Below are 16,888 nucleotides of genomic sequence, written 5' to 3' on the forward strand. Positions count from 1 at the left end.
TGGACTGCTTGGCTGTGCTAAAGCTTCTTTAAAGTAATGAAGCAAGTCCACTGGGGCTGTGTGGTTGAGCTCATCCCCATTCCCCTGATTCCTGCCTAGAATTGGGAGCTGGCTTAATATATATTTAGACTCAACCAGTGTCAAAATTTCAAAGTCTTAAAAATAATCCGCATGAATTTCATATTGATCTTCCTGAGTGTCTAAATGCCCTTATTGTCCCTCTGTATAATATCAGAGTCCTGCAGGGACCTGGATTAGTGGCTGGTTGCAAACAGGGCATGGCTGGAGCTCCTCTGTGAGCTTTGCAGGCAGGTTTGGAGCACGTTGGGCAGCTCCAGGCGTGATCCCTCCGTGCTCGGCGGACACGGAGCATCCCAGCTGGATGGAGCTGGGAAGCAGCTCACCCTCCCCATCACTGCACAGAGCACAGCAGTGGAGGCCCTGGATGTTTTCCTGAGCTTCCATGACAGTTGGATGAATAGCACGGCCTCCCACGGTGCCAGAATCCGGTCTCCTGGGTCAGGTGAACCTCGCAGGCAGCAGAGTTTTCCCTCTGAATAGACCCTTTATTTCTGAAGCAGCTTGGAATGAGAGGATGTTTCCCTCCCCAAATGCTAATAACAACTCCTGCCTGCCTGGGAGGTTCAGCTTAGCTGCCTTGAAGGAAGTGTACCATAGGCAGATTGTTGTCTGGAACACACCTGGTTGCTACCCAGCTTTGAAATGCTTTTTGGTTCAAGGAGACACTAATTTTGCCATTGCCACTTCCATGGCAATGTAGGCTTGAATGTGGGTTTATGACTTGGAAAACATGGATGCAGAGATTAGGCAAATGCTAAAAGTGCAAAGTCCACACGTTTTAGGGGAGTTCCCCTCTGAATTTTGCTGCTTCAAAACACTGCAGCCTTAAGCAGCAACACTTCATCCTCTTCATGCTCTCGCCTGCGGGTTTAAACAGCTGAATACTTAATAAACTCAAATGTTTAGTGAATTGTTGTTTGTTCCCTTCTGTCTCCTTAGAGTGTGAGCCCATAGAAGCAATAGCAAAGTTTGACTACCTTGGCAGGACAGCACGAGAGCTGTCCTTCAAAAAAGGAGCCTCCCTCCTGCTCTACCAGCGGGCCTCGGACGACTGGTGGGAGGGACGGCACAACGGGATCGACGGCCTCATCCCCCACCAGTACATCGTCGTCCAGGACACGTATGTGACACCCTGGCCTTGCCAAAAACTCGGCTGTGGAGGGGAGTGTTTGTGCCAAGGTGTTGGCACCAGGTGGGAGCAGTTCCTCCTTCAGCCCCCCCTGCGGGAAGGGGAGCGAGCAGAGCTCGGGGAGGTGTCGGTGCCCACGGGTGTGGAGGTGTCAGGATGGTTCTGGTGCCTGGGAAAGATGCAGAGCTGGGATCTGCAGGTTGCTCACAGGAGTCAGGCTCTCAGGCTGGAGGGGGATTTTTCAAGGGAGAATGGCCTTAAGCTGCAGAAGGGCAGGTTTAGGTTGGATATCAGGAGAAAATTCCTCCCTGTGAGGGTGGGGAGGCCCTGGCACAGGTTGCCCAGAGAAGCTGTGGCTGCCCCATCCCTGGGAGTGTCCAAGGCCAGGTTGGACAAGGCTTGGAGCAACCTGGGCTAGTGGAAGGTGTCCCTGCCCATGGCAGAGGGGGTAGAACTGGATAATCTTGAAGATCCCTTCCAGAAAACCATTCTGTGATTTGAAAGATGATTCTTAAGAGAAAGACACCAGCACTGTGCTGCTGTCCCATGTGTGTGTTTTCATGCACAGTGCTGCATTTGAAATTCAGTGCTGTTGGTCCTGTTCTGGTTGTGATGTGCTTCCCTCCTCCTTCCTAGTGAGGATGGAATCTCAGAAAGGTCCAGCCCGAAGTCTGAAATAGAAATAAACTCTGAGCCACCGGAAGAAAAAGTGACAGCCAGAGCTGGTGCCAGCTGCCCGAGCGGGGGGCACGTCGCAGACATTTACCTTGCAAACATCAACAAGTAAGAACAGCCTTGCATTGTTTTCCTGAACTGTAAAGAGCCTGGTGATGAGCCCAGTGAAATACTTCCTTCCCTGACAAAGGTTCATTAACCAGCACTGCCACCATTCTTCTCTGCTTCCCCCTCTTCTAACCCACTCACGTTTTGCTGCCCGAGCTCTGTCACCAGTGTGGCCAATGCTCATTTAAAACCCCACTGGCTGCTCTTCCCTATCCCCAAGGTGCCATCTGGTGCCCTATTTTAGGAGCTAAGCAGAGGAAGGGAGGGGAATGGTGGAATGAGATCTTGTATCGTGTGTCCCCATTCGTTGTCGCGTTCCGTGATCTGTCGTGTCTTGTCCACATTTAACAAGTTTTGTTTGATGGGGTGGGGGGACAATTCCTTCAGAAACTGGTGTCCCATTTTGTGATGAATGCCATTCCTGAAGTCCCACCATCTGGCACTGCCTGTAACACTCTCTAGATCCTCCAGCACTTCTCACCTCAGGTTACTAACCATATGCTTGCAGTGGAACAGCACAACCCCCTGTTGCTCTAACCTTACTTTCTCTACCAGAAATTGTTGCCTTAGCCAACACTCAACATAGTAAAAAAGCTGAAAAAATCAAGCCAGTAACAGACTAAATTTCATGATCTGTTATTTCATTTTTCTGGAGCAGACTTATCTTTCTGATCATTTCCTTAGCATTAAAACCCCCACATCTCTATTGTGCAGTGAAGGTATTATGTGATAATTACAGTTTGATGGGAGGGGATAGTCTTAACCTTCAGTTAATTTAACAGAATGTGGTCTATAAAGGCATTAACAGAAATGCATCCTTTTAAAAGGTTTGGACCTGCTTATGGCCTAGAGGGCCTGGTCTTTAGTTATGGGATTCAGCAGAGCTCCACTGATATCTTTGAAGCCATGTTAATCTGCATCAGCTTGGGATCTGGGCTTTCCTTTATGATATTTATTGTCTGAGCCACTGAAGTAGCCGTTCTGCCAGTTTTGGAGAGATTTGTGTAATCACAGACCTGTGTTGGAGCTTCACCATCTGCTGGCTTTGGTAGTGTTGTGTGTAGTGTTTTTAAGAAGCCTGGGTAATGTCCACTCCAGTTTTTTTTTTCCCTTTACTAGGGAACCTGATATTTAGCAACAGTAGCATAAGACTCATTTTGTTGTTTTTTCTTTAGGAATGAATCTTCTGACCTATGTGTGAACAGACTTGAGCAAAATTAAATCAGATGGTTTCGCAATGACAGTTGTGCCACCCACTGAATTATTATTTGGATGCCAAAATCCTACTGGAGTTAACACTTTCTTGCAGTTATTCATGGGGCTGGTGCTATATATAAATGGATCCTTCCCTGTATAATGGATGCCAAGCTTCAGACCTATGGCATAAAGTATTCTGCTGCATTGGCCTTCCTATGATTTGAGAGGAATCGTGCTGTCAGACCGCAAGGTGCTGGGGTAGAAACTAAATTCTTTGGAGCAGTTCATCCATTTGACATCATCTTTTGGTTTATCTGTAGCCCTGCATAGAAAAGTGCCTTGTGGTCCTGCCAGAGCCATGAAAAAGAACCACCTCTTACCACCAGCAAATATTGGAAATGATCATTAACCCCAAACTGGGGTTCTTTGCTTGCTGATCTCTGAAAATAATAACTTGATGCCTTGGGCCAGGAGCTTAGTAGACTTATACTGTGTCCTCCAGTCAAAAATTGTAGCTCTGCTCTTCGAATGTAATAAAAACACATCATCAAAACCTGTTGAAGGCACAGAGGGTTTTTTTTGTCTTCAAATACAGATTCTTTTCCTCTTGACCAAGTTAATCACGTTCCATCCAAGCTTTCTGGTTTTGCTCTGAACGTGCCCAGCTGCCAGAACTCAGCCTCGTTGTTAGAAGTGTTGAACTGGAACGATTTATAATTTCACTGTATCGCAACCACTCCTAAAACCCTGGGCGTGTTTGTAATCTGGGTTATCTTTTTATGTCTCTTCCCATTGTCCTCTGTGTTGTTTTTGGGGGGATATCTTCAAAAAAAAATGACAGCTGGTTGTTTGTACCTGCTTGTATTGACTTGTTTTGCTTTTGTGACTGAAGGCAAAGAAAGAAACCAGAGTCAGGCAGCATCAGAAGAGCCTTCCGTCAAAGTGACAGCCATGGACTAGGTAGTTCACTGGCAGAACCAGCCTCCCCCGGAGCCATAGCCGGTTCCAGACCCTCATCTCAGCCCATTATGAGCCAAAGTCTTCCCAAGGAGGTTCCAGATAAATGCTCCATCAGTGGCCACGGCAGCCTCAATTCCATCAGCCGACACTCGTCGCTGAAGAACAGGATCGACAGCCCCCAGATCCGGAAAACTGTCACAGCAGGGAGGTCCAAGAGCTTCAACAACCACCGGCCCATGGACCCCGAGGTCATTGCACAGGTGAGGAGGAGGAGGGGTTTGCCCGAAAGGCTTGGCTTGGAAATTTGAAGGATGTTTTAATGAGGTGTTTTAATGCCAAGTCTGATTTAATCTCGTGTCCGTTCCCTTCTGGGGGATGGACCATCTCTGTCATGGTGAGAGACTGCAGGAGCTGGGCCTGGGTAGGCTGGAGAAGAGAAAACTGAGAGGGGATCTCGTCAATCCTTACAAATATCTCCAAGGGGTATCAGAGGATGGTGCCAGACTCTGTTCAGTGGTGCCCAGGACAAAGAACCACAGCCATAAACTAAAACACAACTTCCACCTCAACTTGAGGAAGAATTTCTTTCCATGGAGGTGGCAGAGCCCTGGAACAGCTACCTAGGGAGGGCGTGGAGTCTCTCTCTCTGGAGACATCCCAAACCCCTCTGGTTGTGTTCCTGTGTCACCTGCTCCAGGTGACCCTCCCTTGGCAGGGGGGTTGGACTGGGTGATCTCCAGAAGTCCCTTCCAAGCCCAACTACCCCGTGATTCTCTCAATGCAATATTAACTTACAACACAGCTTGAGTCTGCCCTTTCATCCTTGCTTTGTGCAAAGCACTGAGGCTGCTTTCATGAGGGAATATAAACAGTCAGCTCCTTCCTCCATAAAAACTTGGCCCTGTTCATTATTCAGAATTTAATTTCAACAATAAAAAGCGTCCATTTCAGAAAGTGACACAGATTTCAAAGCTGTCAGCAAGGAATTAAACAATCACAACTCCAAGACCCCGAGAAAAGCGAAGTATTTAGTGTCGACTTAACATTCTCCTGTCAGTTGTGCAGACTTGCCTGTGGTGAGACATTGGAAGCACATGGAGCAGCACAGCCAAAATAAAAGCAGGCTGCTGACTCCTTCAGTGCTCCAGTGGCATCTTTATGTGCTCACAGGCTTCAGAACCCAACTCTGAACATAATCCTGCTGCTCTTCACGAGCTATTTATTCAGGCAAGTGCCTTGAAGTGAAGGGCAGGCTGCAAAAGATGTGAATGTTACCAATTTCCCTCTTCCATGAAGGATCTGCCCTGGTGGATGTGCCTGCACTTGCATGTTGCCCGTACAACTGTTTGCAGTATGGGATGGATGCATCTATCTAAAGCCAAGGAATGCTCCAGGCTCGGATTACAAAGCCAGCCCTGGGAGACCTGACTGCTCTGCCTGGTTCAGGACTCTGGAGGTTTCTAAGGAGGGGAAAATATGTGAAAATTAAACGTAATTTTTATTGACAAAACAGCAACTCCAAATAATAAATAAACCCAAATTAAAACCTGATGGGTGTCCTGATGGAAGGTTGTATTTTGCTGTTATGAGTATCTTTAGCCCATTTGTTACAGTGGAATTATAATATACAGCTCCTGCTGCCTTCATATTTCCCTGTCCTTCCAAGGCTTTGGTTGATATAAATCAGATTCTTTGTTTTATCAATTAGGATCTCCTCTCCCTGCCAGAACATACACTCCATTGTTTCACTGGAGAAGAGTCTGGGGAGAAAAAGGAACGAGGAGGGGAAAACAAATAAAAAAGAGGAGGGAGAAAAAAATCAGACTGTGTTAAATCAGTGCTTCTCTCTGCCCTGTGACATCTTTTCAGACACCATCTAATAACCCCTGTGCATCTTACATATTCCCTCAAACACATAACTAAAATCTGCCTGGCCTCAGGACAGACTGGGAGGTGTCAGATTACTGTCTCTGCTTTATTCCACCATTCCTTGACTGATTTACCTTCCCCACCCCCTGGAAAACCTCGGGAGGAAGCTGAAAAGCTGTGGCCAAAGTGTGAGTCAGAGCAGGGCTGAGCTCTCCTGCTCCCCAGGGAATTCTGTGCCCCGCTGGGTTCACCAGTGTAGGTCCTGCTCCAGCTGAGACAAAACCGCCACATTTTTGTCTCAAAACTCTCTTTATATTTATTTGTTAATAACTGTGATATTTTATAAGAGGAAGGAGAAGTGCCAGCTTGAATTTCTATACGTGTTTCTGGTATCTTCTGCGTGTTCTAAAATGCTAAAATTTTACTTTTTAATATCTATATACACATACATATTTATATATAGTATATATTATAAATATATAAGTATTTATATATTTATATCTATTGATATCTCTATATATTATATATTTATATATTTATATACTTTTTAATATCTATATACACATACATGTTTATATATAATATATATTATGAATATATAAGTATTTATATCTATTGATGTATCTATATATTATATATTTATATAGATATATTTTATATAATGTAATTATTATTATACATTCTCTGTACTATTTATCATTTTTATATATTTATTCTATATTGTATATTGTATTTAATATTTATTTTATATAATTGTATATCTAGATTACATATAGATGTCTCTATATATCTATATGTAAAATAGATATCTATAGATATATATACATATATCTATAGATATATCTATATATATACATATATATGTATATATATGTATATATATGTATATATATACGTATATATATACAGATATGTATATAGATATATGTAATATATACCTATATGTAATATAGATATATAGAGACATATTTATATCTCTATATATTTAATCTATATTTATATATTTATATCTATGTTTTATATATATTCATATTTATATATTTGTATGTATATATTTATATTTATATGTCTATATATCTATATTGGTATTTATATATTTATGTCTATATTTGTATTTATATATTTATATCTATATTTTATATCTATATCTGTATTTATATATCTATATATTTGCGTTTATATATTTCTACCTATAATTTTGTATTTATATAACATACATTTATAGATATTTTATATATCTATGTATATATTTTTATATTTGTATATTCATATTTATATATTAATATTTTATATATTGTATATTAATTAAATTAAATATTAATATAGAGATTAATTAAATATTAATATATATTGATATTTATATATTTCTGTGTCTGGGCTCTATTCACTGGGTTTCTCCTCTGTGTTTGCAGGACATTGAAGCCACCATGAACTCTGCTCTGAACGAGCTGCGGGAGCTGGAGAGGCAGAGCAGCGTCAAGCACACGCCGGACGTTGTCCTGGACACCCTGGAGCCCTTGAAAACGTCCCCCGTGGTGGCCCCCACCTCGGAACCCTCCAGCCCTCTGCACACCCAGCTCCTCAAGGACTCTGAGCCGCCCTTCCAGCGCAGTGCCAGCACGGCCGGGGACATTCCGTGCACCTTCCGGCCCGTCAAGTCCGTCAAAATGGCCACGCAGGTGAAACCTCCGGCCACCCGCCCCAAACCCGCCGTGTTCCCCAAAACCAACGCCACGAGCCCCGGCGTGGCCTCCTCCGCGGCCCAGCAGCCCCCTGACAAGTCCTGTACTGTGTGATGAACTCGGTGCTGCTCCGTGGAGACGGCTCTTACCCCTTCGGATGGAGAGACTCTGTTAAAAAGACGTTAAAATTCCTATTTAAGTGATTTTTTTTTTTTCCCGAACTGAAGGTTTAGTTGTGAAACTGCCGCTGGCTCTTCCCGGGAGCTCTTCCCGGGAGCGAACTGAGCGGTAACAACCTCGTCCCACGTCCCCACATGGCTGATGTGTGTGGGGCAAAGCGGTTCCTGCCACGCTCGGGGAAACCCGGAGTCGGGTCACTGTGAAGCTGAGCAGGAAAACACACATGAGAGGGATGAGTTGGATCTTGGTTTCTGGTTGATGCCTTGTCCAAGTGTTTGCCCACTGAAAGAAACACTCAGTGGCATCCTGTTTTTGGATACTGGTGTAGTGACTTATATATTCTGTGTTTCATTTACCACAGGGAAACAATAGGATAGATTTTAGTCTCTTGCATGTTTTGGTGCCACTGGTTACGTGGAGCTTGGACATGCCTGTTTCTTGTGCATTATTATTATTATTCTGTCGCCCGCCGGTGCCACGGTGGTTTAAGGGTCTGTCTCGACTTCCATCACATCCTCTGGTTTTGTTTGTTTGCTCCCCCTTCCTTCCCCCTCCCTGGGGCCAAAGCCCTTGGCCATCCAGCCTCATGCTTTAGTTGACACTTGTCATGAAAAATAGTTTACTCTGGAACACTCTTAGATTTTTGTGGAGTTCTACGTAATGTGTGTCTGTGCAAATAGAAACAAACATGCTCCTGAGGTTTAGGAGCATAACAAAGAGCCCAGTTGTTGCTTATGGACAATCGAGCTGGTTTTTCCCCCCTTTGCTCTCCCGTATTTAAAAACAGCTTTATTGTTTCAGCGTGACTTCCAGCCCATGGGCTCTGATGTGGTGTGTGCTCTCGGGAGACTGAATGTAAAAAAACAAGCTCACTTGGAAAACTCAAGCATCCCCTGATAGGAGCCCGCTTCCTAACGCACACAATCCTCGGTCTGATCACACGTCAGGATGGATCCTCACCAAAATCCCAGTGGCAAGCACTGTAAAAAAAAAAAACAAAACTTCTATCAGAAGTTCTCAAGCTTCCTACCTTCTCCCTCTTTCTGGTTGCCAACGCTTCGGTCGGTGGCCGTGACCGCCGCGACTCGATTTAGGGATCTCTGCTCTTATAGAGCAGGGCAGGAAACGCCGCTGGGGACAGTGATGTGACAGCACACGTGGCTTCTGGAGTGGCTTCCCTGCGTGTCCCTTGGCGTGGCTCCTCCCTAGGACTCGGACATGTGAATGGATTTGTAGTATTTGTATTTATCTGTAGGCAGCAAACGCTCCAGCTGCCCACAGGCTGCAAGGACTCTTTTGTACTCCTCTGGGAATTCTCCACAATGCTCATGTTTATTTAATTTAATAATAATAATAATTAAAAACAAGCAAATGAACAAAAAAAGCCACAACAAAGGCATGTGCCACTTGCAGCGCTAAGGAAGATTCACAGCCCTGGCTGACCCTGGTTCTCCTTGTTCCTAAACTTTTCTGGGATGTTAAAACAAGCTGCACATCTTATGTGTTCATCAGACAAATTCAGGCAAGGGCAAGATAAGAAAAATCATTTTCCTCGCCCGTTTAGCTGAGTTTCTTTCCAGTTTGTGGGTTCCTCGTGACTGCGATGTCGGTTTAATTGGCACTTAGTAATTAAAAAAGAAGAAACAAAACGTGCTTTTCTAAGAAGGGCTGCTGAAATGGTTTTTTTTCTCGTTAATTTAGGATGTTACTTGGGAAAACGGAGCAGGGTTTTCCTGTGTCCCTGCCCGTCCCCACACGCACACCCCCCCTCTCTCTACAGGAGCAATCAATCCATATTAATGATGGCTTTTCAAAACACCAACTTCCTCTCTGCCCTAAATTAAGAAAATTGTGGAACACTGGAAAGATTTCAGTGAGAACACTCTTTGTTATCCATTTCTCCTCAGCTTTCCCTGGGGAAGCCCCTTGGTACGTGTGTGACTGTCACTGGACCTCACAGAAGATCCCAACGGCGCGACCGGCGACCTTTGCTCTCAGGTTCTGATGGACTTCTACCACCAAGGAATCACTTGTTCTTTTGGGGAAAAATAGAATTAATTAGACTTGTAATTTTTTGCTCAGGCAGAACTTGCTGGCATTTCCTTTTAAGTAGGAATTTTTTTGGTTTTCTTTTTTTTTTTTGGTCGTAAATGACCAAAGTTAATCTGTATCAGGAGCAGGATCTCTGTAAATCGACTTCAACTCATTTGTAATGCCTTATTTTCTTTCTATTTTTATGCCTAGCGTTCATGTTTCTAAGAATAAGTGTCCAGCCACGCACAGCACATTGGAGGAGATGCTCTTTTCTATCTTCCAGGTCTGAAGTGTGAAATTAGGAGATTTAAACAACAGCAACAACAAAAAAAAAAGACTTCAGGTTACTGTAACAGCAACTGTCTGTATCTGAATTACTGTGCTTCTCTAGCATCCACAGCTCTGGGACAATCCTGCTGCCAAGGGGAATGTGCTTGGCAGGATAACCTGTATATGGAGCAACTCAACTGGAATTCTGGTGTGCACTGTGATTGACACTTAACATTTACAGCAAGCAATACGACAGGCTGAAGGTCATCCTTCCTCTCCCTCGTGCTCCGGGTCTGCCCGGCCGGCAGAAAAACTCACACGCGGGGGAATCGAACGACAAAATCACAGCCGAGAAAAGGAGGATTTCACCTTGCCTGCTTCACTCTGTGAACACACAAGGCCAAGAGAAGGTTTGCCACAAGGGTTTAATGCTGATGGAGAGGTGGGAAGGAGGGACTGGGAAAGTCGGCGCCGCTCCCCTGCGGGAGAAGAGACCGGCGCAGGGTGGGCAAGGACGACGCAGTGGTTTGCTTGGGGAGGTACCAACGTCGCTTCATATCTTCATATTCCGAAGAAATATTAGCTCTTCCATAGGAATTCTCTTTTCCCATGACTTTTTTATGTAATGTTCGTGTCAAATATAAAGACAAGAAGTGTTGGATAACTGGAATAACGTCTGTCTGTTCGATAGTGCTCGGGATGAACAACGGGGCCTTGTTCATCGGGTGTTGGATTGAAATAATCCAAAGCAAAAACTTTTGAAATAGAACATTTAGGTGATCTGAATAGTTTCTGAAGCTCGAACCTTTTCTGGCTTATTTCCCTAGTTGGGAATGGAGCAGTGTGCTTTAACCAGTGCTAAATTTCTGCCTCTCGAGGGCATCCAAAGGCTTGCAGTTGATAAATTGTAAATTTGTCCTTCGTGTCAAAGCCGTGGGACACGATCAGATTCTCTCACTTTATCTGTACTGGATATTCTATTGCAATGAAAATGAGTAAATAATTAGAGTGCACTGTGACAGCAGAAAAAAAAATCGTTGTATATGTCTGTATTTTGATACCTGTTCGAAAGGAGTCTTTGGGTTTCCTGTGCTGAATACCTCATGTGTTGGGTTTTGGGAGTTTTTTTGTTGATTTTATTTTTTTTTTAAAAAATGATTTTTCTTTTTTTTTTTTTTTTTTTAAGGCAAGATTGTTCTTGCACAAAAGTAGGTTAAGATAACCGAGTTCTCATAAATTTATTTACCGAATCGAAACGCTTCAGTTTGGCAAGAAATTCCATCTGTTGTAGTTCCCCCACCTTGCACTTGGTACAAGGGGCGACCCGGCGCACTTGGAAGAGCTCCAGCAATACTGGGACGAGAGAAGTTCATTGCAGGTGGAGTTTTGCTGCCTTATTTCTCTTCTTCTGTGTGTCAAAAACCTCAAATTCAGTTGAAGGTTGTATAGATTTGGGGATTTATTGGGCTTTTGAGAGATGTTCTTCCGCAGAAATCGATGTCTCTAGTTGTTAGCACTTCAGATCCTTTTCCAGACCTGGGGACCAGGTAGGGTGGAAACGCTCCATTGCTGGTGGAATCCACGTTGAGGGAACACTTAAAATGAGGTGGTGGTCTCAGTGGGGTGTAGGTTGTTAGTAAGGCAACAATAATGAGGGGAAAATCCCCAAAAATCCCAGTTTGAGACAGTTTGACTCAGTAAGAGGCTCTGGCCCCAGTCCTACACATCCATGAGGACGTGTGGGAGTTGAAGGATGTGCCCCTGTCCCTTGGAGTGTGGTTTGGTGGCCAGGGGAGGGGATACCTGTGCCTGGCAGGATCAAGCCCTGACTGTGCAGGGATGTGCTCCTAAGTATAAATATATTTACTTGCTGACCTGTGAACCACAAGTGAGGAAAACTGCTTTCAAAAACAAACACAGGAGCACTGGGGCATTTCCCTCACTTTAGGAGTCTGTCTTGGGCCGAAAACGAGTTTAACAAGATGGGGATTTATTTATTTTGAGATTTTTAGCTTTCACAAAAATAACAGGCCCTGTCGTGGGTTTATCTGGCCTTGGCTAACGCCCCTCCAATGCAGTTGGAGACATAAAGCTGTTTCTTTAGTGGCCTGGTAGAAGAAAAGGATGTTCTCTCTCTCATGGGGAACATTGTTTGTTCCCCACAGGGATGATCCCAGCGCCAGCTCTGGGAAAACACCGAGCACTTCATGGACTGAACTTTGGGGTCTGAGCTCTTTCCAGATCAGCTCTCTGCGTGTCTCTGTGTCCGTGTGACAACCTGGTACTTGAACAAAAAACAAAAAGAAAATACAAATACTTGACCCTCTGCCTTGTGCCTGTGGGGCCGGGATGGCCCCGGCTGTGTCACGCACAAGCGGTTCCAGGCTCTGCCGCCGCCGCCTGAAGGCAGATGGATTCTTTTCCAGGCTCGGTTCTAGGAACAAACCATCTATTTTGGTGGCTCTCGAGATGCCAAAACAGCAGTTCAAGGCCTGGAAAACGTCAGGTTTGGTTGGTTGGTTTGTTTTTGGTTTGTTTTTTTTTCCTGTTCTATTTTGTGCTTCCTATAACGTAGTTCGGGACAAAAGCGTTGCTTTTCAATGATGGGCCAAAAAGAGGCAAAGGTGGAGAGGGAGGGCAGCTCCCTGCTGTACTAATACTTGATCTACCAAGCTTCATACAGGGTAAATATTTAGCAGTTTGCAGTGGAAATTGCAGATGGACCCGTCCTTTTCAAGGCACTGTAGTAACCTTACTCCTGAGGTGGACTTCACCAGCCTTTTCTCCAGGCGGAGCCCTGAGATGTGAATAAGCCAAGTCCAAAGGACTGGACTCGTGAGTGTGCCAAACTGCTGGAGCAATACTTGTGAGCAGCAGGTTCTTCAAAAAGACCAGCTCTATGTAGCCAAAGCGGGGGGCAATTACTGAAAACCATCTCTGATTTCAAGGGATCGCAGCGATGTGGTTCTGCTGTAACGTTGGAAAAGTGGGGTTGCAAAGTCTAGAAATGTGTGTTTTCTGTCTGAACCTCGGTCCTGTGGTGGCTCGTACGGTGCGTTGGGGTTGGGGTCGTCGACAGCAGTTGTTCAATGGTGGGATGGAATGTTCTTGCTAAAACAGTTTCCATTGTTTCATGTCTTCTACACCAATATATATACGGTGTATATATTAAACTGTGTAAAATTGTACTTTGTATATAGAACTCTGTACAATATGGAGGTACAGCCTTCTTTTTTTTTTTTCCCCCCTCCCCCCTTTTGGTACAGTATTGTACAGTATTAGGAGTCGATGTGTTGGAAATGTTCAGTCCATACTGGGGCAACAAAATGTATCCATTGTCATTAGCAATAGTTTTGGAGAAATAAATGTTTTGGGTATGGTGGAAACACTGACCTGAGGGTGCTGGTGTGTGATGTCTGGAGCAAGTGTGGGTGCCTGGGTTTGAGTGGGAGAGAGGGTGAGCATGGCCTGTGGGGGCTTTTGGAATCCTCAGGATTGTTGCTACAGGCACTGGTAAGTAGGTGAGGAAGAATCTGCAGGATTCAGGAACACAGAGTGTCAGTCACAGGCACTGGGACACTCGATCCCAGCAGGGAAGGGGCATCGTTGTAGCCCAGGGATAAGGGGGATCCAAAGGACAAGGGACTCACACGGGCAGGTAGTGATAGGACAAGGGAGAATGGCCTTAAACTGAAGGAAAGTAGGTTTAGATTGGGTTTTAGGAAGAAATGCTTCCCTGTGAGGGTGGGGAGGCCCTGGCACGGGTTGCCCAGAGAAGCTGTGGCTGCCCCATTCCTGGAACTGCCCAAGGCCAGGTTGGACAGGGCTTGGAGCAACCTGGGCTAGTGGAAGGTGTCCCTGCCCATGACAGGGGGCTGGAACTGGATGGACTTTAAGGTCTCTTCCAATCCAAACCATTCTGGGATTCTGTGACTCCACTGTCCCCCCACCCTGGGCTTGCACGCACCGACCACCACCAGCAGGATTCCACAGGGCAAACACTTCCCTTGCAATGACCTGATTTAAAAATGCTTAATCTTCCTCATTTTCCTGGAGAGGATGGACCCCCAACTGTCTCAGGAAAGAGGATTTAAGATTGAGATTATGGACTGGATCATTATTATTATTATTATTATTACCAGCTTTCCCCAGTCTCGGTTTTTCAATAGGCCTTTTCCAGAGCACGGAGGGGAAATCGTGGCAGGGCTGTGTCATTTTGGATTCCCTTTGTTTAGATATCAAGGAATTACCTATTTATGGTGAGGTTTGATGTTTAATCAAGACATTTTGTGCTCAGATGGGAGTGAGCTGTGGACAGCTGTCCCCGCTGTCCCTGGGGTGAGCTCCCGAGGGGATGGAGCATCCCTGTGCTCCCTGTCCCACATCTCTTTTAGGGATTCAAGAGCTGGAAATTCAGGATGCTTTTACTTCTTAGATTAGTAGCCCAAATCACAGCAGCTTATGTGGTAATACCCTAAAGCAGGCTGGGCACAGTGGCATGTAGGTGGTGGTTTTTTGCTTTTTAGACAAGAAGTAGGAGTCAGAAAGGCAATGAAGTGACACAGATAACAAATGATTTTTGATTTTCTTAGGGTCCCTGCTCTCCAGTAGTAGAGGACACTGTGATTCATCCCTTAAGCCCTCTGATGGCATCAAACTGCAGGGAGGTCTGACCCTCCCTCACAAACCTCTTGTTATGGTGGTTTTTAACAAGGAAATGTGGTGGCGAGGGGAGGGTTTGGTGCTGAGTGAGGGGAGGGTTTGTTTGCTTGTGAAGGGACAGTGGGGAAGGGAAGGGGATGCTCTGGGAAGGACCACGGCACTTGGTGTGAAGAAATGGGACCATTACAACCTCACAGGAACGTTCCCCAGGAGCAGGTTTGTCACAGGGACACTGTGGGGACATCACCGGGGTCGTGGGCTGGGGTTTTCTGTCCCAAGCCCCCAGAGGCGAGGTCCCTGCTGCAGGCAGAGCTTGCTGCTTGTCCTTTATTCTTTAGGCTTTGCTGCCACCAGCTGGAACAATTAATTTTTGTCACAAGCTGGTTTCAAGGCCGGGTTTTTGCTCTCCCAGCCTGTGCCAGACTGGGCTCTCCCAGAGTTTATCCCCCATGGGCACGTCCAGTCCCAGTGGGACAGATGGGATTGGAGTGTCAAAACCTGCTGTTGGGGTACCCAGGGAGAGGAAACGAATTATTAATTTAAAATTATAGCAAAGGAAAGGATAAAGGGGTCTGAAAGGAACCAGGCAAACCTTGGGGGCGAGTTCCTGGACTTGGGCTGGGATCTCCCTCCGAGGCTGGACCTGACTGGGAGAGCTGCTGGGGTAACTGGGATGTGCTGGAGTCCCTGGGCTCCAAGGGCTGGCACCACACTGGCATCGAGGTGTGCTGGTGTTGCCTGTGGAGAATGGACTGAAAAGACTGGCAGCACAACCTGAAAATAACCTTTTCAGGGTGCTATAAAATATTTTAATGATTTCCTTCCTGTCTGTCTTTACACCCCACCAGCCCAGACCTGCTCACTCATCAGTGAAAGCTGAAGCAACACGGTCAGAAGTCTCAGAAAACGCCTGAGCCTGGGTTTTCTGTCTTAAAAAAAATCTTTGTTTCACTTTCTGAGCTGAAACACAGGACGGGCCCTTTCCTCTCCTGATGCCCTGGATGGGTCCCTTGTGCTCCCAGGGCTCCAGGGCAGGAGCTGAACTTGCAGAGCTGCAGAGGGTGCAGGACTGAGTGGTGGGGTGCAGGATGAACCATCATTGTACCCTTGCCCACTCTGGGCCTTTGGGAAGGAACTCAGCTGGAATTCCCCTCCGGAGGTTTCGCTTGCCCCTCTTCCTCGTGTTAACTGCTCTTCATCTGTGATTTCAGTGCTGAGAAATGACACGAGAAATGAGCTGCAGGTTTTTCAGTGTGGGGAAGGGCTTCTCAAGCATCTCCATCTCAGATTTGATGATCTTTTAGTCTGGTGAGCGAGAGGCACGGCACAGAAGCCCAGCCCAGCCCTCTGCACCCACAGCCCAGGAGCTTGGCCAGAGCTGCAGGGACAGATCAATGGTCCTGTTTGAAGGACACAGTTGCCACAGGCACAGAAAATAAGACTAAGAATGATTTCAAGAAGTCACCCCAACGCTTTCTCTTCCTGTTAACTGGGCTGCAGCAGAAACAACTTCAATCAAAGTGATTTCAAGCTTCACGTGGTTAAACCGACGTCACTGCGCTTCCGCTGCCACGGGCTCGTCACCCCACACCAGCCCCTGCTGCCCCTTAGATAAGCTCAGGGCAAGGGCCAGTCTGTGCCTGCAGTCTGGCAGCTTGGCAGCTCTCCAGAGGGTTTTCCAGGCACACTCACCCGTGGCTGGGAAATGAAGCTCAGCAGGAGTTAAGGAACTAGTCCCCTGTGGAGTTTATGTGCAGGCTGGTGAGGTGTCCTGTTGGGTTTTGGATGTACCACACACTGGTGTGCTCACAGACCATTGCAGGCTTTGTTCGTGAGGATGGGGCCTTCAGACACATGTCCACACCAGCCTGAAGGAATTCCTGACAGTGGGAGCTGGTGCTGGTTCTGATCAAGGTGAAGTGTGGGTGTCTCTGAGCCAGGGAGGGAGCAGGAACATGAGCAGCCCCACTCTGCCCTGTGCAGGCACAGGAGGGTACCCTGAGCACCCTGCATCCTGTACCCCACCCTGCCTCCCACATCC

General features: G+C 46.0%; 1 protein-coding gene across 5 annotated transcripts in view; it reads left to right on the forward strand.

Moving 5' to 3' along the window:
* SRGAP2 (SLIT-ROBO Rho GTPase activating protein 2) overlaps positions 1–13,577 on the forward strand; it is a 106,789-nt gene extending 93,212 nt beyond the window's left edge. For 4 of the 5 annotated variants that reach the window (XM_064635954.1, XM_064635958.1, XM_064635956.1 and 1 more), the window contains 4 exons: positions 1,021–1,201; positions 1,847–1,993; positions 4,083–4,410; positions 7,432–13,577. In XM_064635954.1, the coding sequence (XP_064492024.1) occupies positions 1,021–1,201; positions 1,847–1,993; positions 4,083–4,410; positions 7,432–7,815 (1,040 nt within the window). In that variant the 3' untranslated portion in view covers positions 7,816–13,577. Of the gene's footprint in view, positions 1–1,020; positions 1,202–1,846; positions 1,994–3,168; positions 3,744–4,082; positions 4,411–7,431 lie in introns of those variants that run through there. The other variant, XM_064635959.1, reaches the window with a different exon arrangement.
* The last annotated feature ends 3,311 nt before the right edge of the window (positions 13,578–16,888 follow it).

The sequence above is a fragment of the Pseudopipra pipra genome, chromosome 25 (assembly GCF_036250125.1).
Source record: "Pseudopipra pipra isolate bDixPip1 chromosome 25, bDixPip1.hap1, whole genome shotgun sequence".
In the NCBI taxonomy this organism is placed as follows: Eukaryota; Metazoa; Chordata; class Aves; order Passeriformes; family Pipridae; genus Pseudopipra; species Pseudopipra pipra.